Source organism: Zea mays, chromosome 4 (assembly GCF_902167145.1).
Source record: "Zea mays cultivar B73 chromosome 4, Zm-B73-REFERENCE-NAM-5.0, whole genome shotgun sequence".
NCBI lineage: Eukaryota > Viridiplantae > Streptophyta > Magnoliopsida > Poales > Poaceae > Zea > Zea mays.
Genome location: NC_050099.1, coordinates 24,589,107 through 24,595,287, shown reverse-complemented (window position 1 = coordinate 24,595,287; position 6,181 = coordinate 24,589,107). Strand labels below are relative to the sequence as shown.

The following is a 6,181-nucleotide window of genomic DNA, read 5'->3' as shown; positions in this document are numbered from 1 at the left end:
GTCCACATCGTCTTGACCAGGATAGTCATCATACGGCAATTGATTTAATTCAAAAACCCTGTTCAAACGGTCATTCGACCCGCGGATATCAAAGTTGCGCTGGCCCTCTGTCCTCGGCACGTAACGTCCAACGAGCCGCACCGCCCCATCCTCCGCCTCACGCACAAAGGCGGCCGGGTCGCGGCTTTGCAGATTCAGCGCGAAGGTAGGACTTCGCACCACCCTTCCACCGTGAAAAGGCATCTGGCGAGGGCACACTTCGCCCAGCGCCCAGCAGTGCGCCAAGGGCCACACCCCGTACGCCACAAACTCTTCAACCAAATCGCGTCCACTGCTCAGGCCGGCGGCGCACCGAAGGGCCCCTTCATCCACATCCTCCTCTGTCACTTCAAAGGGCGGGTACGCCGAGTAAAAATGAGAACACATCTCGGACACGGGGAGTCCCTCATGGCCTTCGATGGTACCCTCAGCAACGTAAAACCAAAATTCATTCCAGTTGCCCCACTTGTTGCGGGCGCAAGGAACCAACTCGACTACCTGCATCGTGGTCTTGCCGGTCTTCGGCGTGAATGTGCAGGACCCAAACTGAGCAACTTCGTCTCCAATCATCCTCTTCTGCCAGTGCAAACAATAATACTTCGCAAAAACTTCGACCGATGGTTGTCCGCCGTACGAAGTCGTCGCCCAGACATACTTCGACAGAGCCACCACGACATTCGGTGTCAGCTGATGTATCTGAACATTGAACCTGCGCAGGACTTCGCCAACAAATCGGTGCGCAAGCAAGCGGAGACCGGCGGCGAAGAACGCCTCGAAAACAACCAACTCGCCCTCCGGCTCGGGGACTTCCTCCGTCCCCGGGACACGAGCAACTCCGCCGCCGAAGTAGCCCAACCGCTGCATATCTTGCACGCGGACCGACGACATCCGCGACACGCCAAAATCAACAGAATCGCCGGCGCGCAACTCCTTCGCCATCGAACTACTCAGCGTATCCTCAGACGAGGCGGCGGCCGGCGGCGAGGGATCGGCCGGCGGCGTAGCGGCAGCGGAAGAAGAGGAGGTCGGCATCGCTACGTACCGTCGGCGGCGGCGGGCGATCTGCTTCACCCGAGCCAGATCTCCGGCGAACAAGAGCACGGCGGGCAGACGAGCAGCAAGACGGCGGGCGGCTAGGGTTTTCGCGGAGCGCGGAAAGTGAAGTTCAAAAAGCGCCGACCCCCGCCCCCTTTTATAGGCGGGGCGCGGCTCTTCGGGAAACCCGCAATCCAACAGGGCGCGGCGCTTCGGGAAACCCACAATCCAACAGTACGCCGTCAATCAACGGTCACATCAAAAACCCCCGCGGAACCACTTCGAGAGAGGGCAGCGTCTCCGCCATCTAGCGACGTCTTCGGCACCAGATGACTTTGTCGAACTGGTCCCTCGGAGGGCAAATGTTGGGGCGAAGGCAAAGACGCCACCCTTCGCTCCGAGCCTTCGCTGCAGCCGCTGGTCTGGCAGAGACAAAACAGGCAGGGACACCCTTCGCTTGATCGGCACCAGACGAAAACCGGCGACGACGTCATCCCACAGTGCGGCCTCGTCCAGCTCAGAGGCCCACGTGCGATCCGACCCATGATAACGGGCCCTGCGTGGCCGCCGCGTGTTACGGGCCTAATTTGTAAAGGCATCCCTGTAATTACAGTCTGTAACCCCGCTTTATGGGAATATTCTGGGGATAACCTAGGTAGCTGAGGGCACATGCGTCTTTAGCACAAGGCGTTGGGCGCTCAGGTACCTATAAATACCCCCGCACAGTGCCCGTGAGGGGCCAGATTAACAGAGCTATTGCCTTCTAGCACGTAACCCTGTTATCATCACTGTTCACCCTTATTGGCCACCCTGCGACTGAGAGCAAGTGCCAACAACTGTGTATGCCTTTTAACAAAAAAATGTATGTTACGAGTTGCTAAAATGCCTCCGGGCGGTGGAGGCATACACAGTTGACACTGCTCCCGCCGATAAACACCTGCCGCAAGGGACAAAAATGGTAATTTACTTTTTCCTTCAACTAGAGCGACAACTATTATGACTCGTTTGGTTTTGCACTAGCGACGACAATTAAAACGAAACGAAGGGAGTAGTATATAGCATAGCTGATTACATTAGCGTTACCATTACATTTTCTCAACCAAATGCTTACTTGGGTGCCATAGCAACACCATAACATACCAATAGTAAAGTTTGAATAGACCGATATTAGGTATTAGTTCCTAGTGTGACATCTTATTACGGTTGGTCCTAAACAAACACGGTATAACATCGTGAACCAAACGTCACCCTTGTATCCTTTGCTTTTCCACTCTCTGCGTGTCCACGAACGAACGACGATGAATATGCAGTGTTTTGCATATCTACTCACATACATGGGTACAAGCAGAGACATATATACGAAACCAGAGACAAATCCTTTCCGCTTCTTTAGGCAATTGCCGAGCCATGGACGGACGCTGTAGAAACACGGAGCACAGACCTCGAACAGCGCCGGCCGCTCGCTCGCTCCTACGGTCCTACCGCGGCGCCAAACCAAACCACTAGTATCATCAGCTAGCAGGAGGCAGACACACCAAACACCTTCTTACATATTACTACAGTGCAAAACCCCGGCCCAACCCCACCTGCAGAAGAAGCTGCATCGGGCACCCTGATCACGAGAAGGTTTCAGGCAGAGGCTGGCCCTGCAGGAACGCCCTGAAGAGAACGAGCGAGCGTCCGGGCTGCGAGAAGGGCGCCTCGTGGGAGGCGCCCCTGATGGTGGCGAAGGACAGCGCGCCGCCTCCGTACACCTGCGTCCATCCTCCGACCTGCCCCATTGAGGAGAAATACTATGTAAAACACAAGCATTCCAGTAAAAACGCATTAGGCCTTGTGCTGTGCCTGTGCTAGCTGTTCTGTTCGTCACCTGCTGCCCTTCGAACCACACCCGGTACGGGGTGGTGGTCTTGAGGCCCATGTCGCGCGCCAGGTTCTGCACCAGCGTCCGGCTGCCCGTCAGAGGGATCACCGAGTCCTGGTCGCCGCTGCGGAAACGATTCACAAGACAATGCTGGATGTTAGATTAGAACGAGTATGTATGTATGTATGTATGTGTTGTAGAGCTTTATATACGTTCCCTTTCCCTCCCTCCCTCCCAAAGCTCAAAGCCCAGAGGACCCTAGAACATAAAAAAGGCTAAGGTACAAATTTGCATCATGGAGAAAGCGATCCATGGCAAAGTACTGGTGAAGTAATGTTTGTGAGAAGGTCTCGAGCTTTATGTTTCCTCCTGATAGATCTTTTCCTATACTGTCTGTACCTGTAAACTAGCACTCGGATGCCGGATTTCACGAGCGATCCGACGACGCTGATGGTCGGGATCTGCAGGTTGAGCAGCTCGTACTCGAGAACGCTGTGTAGTGTAGGAGAACCGAAACATTGCAATGTTAGTTCGCGTTCAGAGTTCAGACAGAGAGCGGACAAAACCAGATCTTGAAGCAGCCAGCGAGCCAGCACCTGCTGCAGACCGCCCACTTGTCGACGCCGACGAGCCTCGCGTGCAGCGCCGCCTGCACGTCCCGGCGGTTGAGGTACCTCACCGTCTCGTCCTCCACGCACACGTCGATCCGCTGCCCGACCTGCTCCTGCGCGCACGACCACACCAGAGAGTTGATTCTTCAGACTCAGCCCGTGAGAGAGAGAGACAGAGAGAGATTGAGGTGGCTGCAAATTTTAAAAAAAAAAATAATGAGATCGCCGGCGAGAGAGGCGTGCGTACGTGCGGCGAGAGGATCTTGGACTGGGAGAGCACCGACGAGAGGCAGACGTCGAGCGTGACGTCGTACTTGTCGACGAAGCGGCTGGTCTCGCGCGTCACCTGGTTCATCACCCGGGCGCACAGCGGCGACAGCGAGCCGCCGTAGTACTCGGTGACGTAGCGGGAGTAGTTGCAGGCGGAGGTGAACACGCGGTAGGTGGCGTCGGAGATGAGGCCGTGCGACCAGAAGTACTCGGCGCGGGCGTTGAAGTCCGTCGCGAACTCCAGCACCGGGTTGCCCAGCTGGTTCACGGATCGATCAATGGCAGCACAATACAAATGAGGCATAAAACACGCAGAGACAGTTCCAGTTCCAGCAGGCTTACGGCGACGCCTCTGAGGTTGAAGATCCTGTCCTTCTTGTTGAACTCCACCATGGCCTCCGCGAGCTGCGGGATGTAGTGCCCTGCATTGCGTTCCGGCCGGGACCGGAACAGAGCAAGCCTCAGCACGTTTTCATGATCAAAACAGCAGAGGAAACGACTCCAAAGGCGAGAGCGAGACGACGACAGCTGCATTGTGATGTGATCCTACCTGCGTAGCTCTCTCCAGCGATGTAGAGGTCTCTGCCCTTGTACTGTGGGAACTTTTGGAGCCACCTTTGCAGGAACACCATGTTGTCCATGGCTTCATTGGTCGTCCAGACATGCATGCAGTAGATGGAGTGGAGAGAGCGGGGGGGAAAGTTAGAAGGGGCTCATCATCACTCCTCCCAGTCCCAGTCACAACAAGCACTGCTGCTGCTGCTATTGCCCAAACAAAAATGGCAGAGCATGGCCCTCTCCTCCTTGCGTGTCACTTTTCTTACTGTCCACCACTACATTTTCCCTCGGTACGAAAAAAAATGCCGTTTTTTTATGCTTTGCTAGCTCCAACAGATTATAGAAGATTGTATGTAACTGATATGCTAATACTTGGAGGAGCAGATTATAGCTGTGATAGTAAGAATGCAAGGTGATGGGACTGTAAAACTAACAAGCCAAGCATGTATTACAGAAGATTCAGCAATTCAGTCAATACCTGTCATCTTGTCATCCACGCCCTGGTAGTAAGCAGCATCAGCAGAGTAGGAGTAGCCAACACCAGCCGGCGTCTCCAGGTATATCACATTGGCCTCTGGAAAAAAAAAATCAGCAGCAACAAACAGGAATAGGATCACACACACCAAACCACCCACAAACAGCGAATGCAAAAGGGTCAAGAACTGGAATGGGCAGCAAGCAAAGCTTCTCCTTGCTGTTGCCACTGCGCAATGAAAAAGGAAAGGCAAATGGATGCACTCATGGCCTAGCAGCACGTCGTCGGCAGCCGGCAGGCACGCACGTTACCTTTGTTCCAGCTGTATTCGTTCTTGACCAGCACCTGGCCACTAGGCCTGAACGGCCCGTTCTCTGAGAAGGCGCCTACGCCCAGGGACGAGCACCCAGGCCCTACACAAACCAAACCAGGGGGGGTAGGAATCTCAGAAAGGACGAGTAGATGACAAAAACTTGGATCAAGATTGGACGAAAAGAAGAAAAAAAAATGCGAGACCAAGCTCAGCATTCAGCGACGCATCCAGGTTTTCAGCGAGAGCAGAACGCACCGCCGTTGAGCCAGAGGACGAGAGGCTTGGAGGCGGGGTCCACGACGTCGGCCTCCACGAAGTAGTAGAACAGGGCGCGCTTGCCGCCGCCGCCGCCGCTGTCCACGGCGACGTAGCCCGAGTACTGGGCGAAGCTCACCTCCGGCTCCCCCGGGAGCCGCCTGATCCTGTCCGCGGCGGCGGCGGCTCCGTCGTCGCAAGCACCCGGACGGCACAGCGCGGCCGCGGCGACGAGCACCAGCGCCAGCGCCAGCGGCCTGCTGCCGTTGGAGCGCGCTGGAGCTAGCAATGGAATGGCCATGCCTCCAGTCCAGTCCAGCCCAATGGACGGAGTGGCAGAGAGCTAGAGAGAGTGTGTGACTGGAGCTTGAGTGAGAGAGTGAGTGAGAGAGGCGAGCAAGAGTCAAGTGTGCTCTTTTGCCTTGAGAGCACAAAACTATTTTCAAAAGATGAATGATTCAGTGGGAGGATGAGGGAGGGAGGGAGGGAGGCCTCTGCTTGTGCTTGGGGTTGGAACGCTGGAACGGAATGGAATATATAGCAGGGGAAAAGGGGATAAAAGGTACGTTTTTTGATAGGACTGTTGGTGTGGTTTTGTCAGCCTTTGCTGAGTAAATAAATGAATGAATGCACATGTTATCAGGCCGGATTAGAGCTGGAACAACAGTTATTATTTAACTGTGTTTTTTTCTTCTTCTTCTTCTTCTGAGAGCCGATAGGCTTTCAGCAGAACTACTACACTCATGATTCATGAATGCCAG

At 54.9% G+C, this 6,181-nt stretch overlaps 1 protein-coding gene across 1 annotated transcript; it reads right to left on the bottom strand.

Annotated features, from left to right (window-relative positions):
• Window positions 1–2,431: 2,431 nt before the first annotated feature.
• LOC100285107 (uncharacterized) lies at window positions 2,432–5,919 on the bottom strand. Its single transcript, NM_001370698.1, has 10 exons — window positions 5,421–5,919; window positions 5,164–5,265; window positions 4,856–4,951; window positions 4,370–4,462; window positions 4,162–4,241; window positions 3,797–4,078; window positions 3,535–3,662; window positions 3,338–3,430; window positions 2,945–3,062; window positions 2,432–2,846 (listed from the first exon to the last, which is right to left on the bottom strand). Exons 1-10 carry the CDS (start codon window positions 5,719–5,721, stop codon window positions 2,691–2,693), a joined length of 1,449 nt encoding a protein of 482 aa, NP_001357627.1. The 5' UTR covers window positions 5,722–5,919; the 3' UTR covers window positions 2,432–2,690.
• Window positions 5,920–6,181: the final 262 nt, after the last annotated feature.

Excerpts from the sequence above, each read along its gene's own strand:
- LOC100285107 (NM_001370698.1), bottom strand. The coding sequence starts at position 5,721 with ATGGCCATTCCATTGCTAGCTCCAGCGCGCTCCAACGGCAGCAGGCCG. Across the intron at positions 4,079-4,161 it reads TCAACCTCAGAGGCGTCGCC|CTGGGCAACCCGGTGCTGGA; the intron begins GTAAGCCTGCTG and ends TCCGTGAACCAG. Across the intron at positions 2,847-2,944 it reads TGTGGTTCGAAGGGCAGCAG|GTCGGAGGATGGACGCAGGT; the intron begins GTGACGAACAGA and ends TCAATGGGGCAG.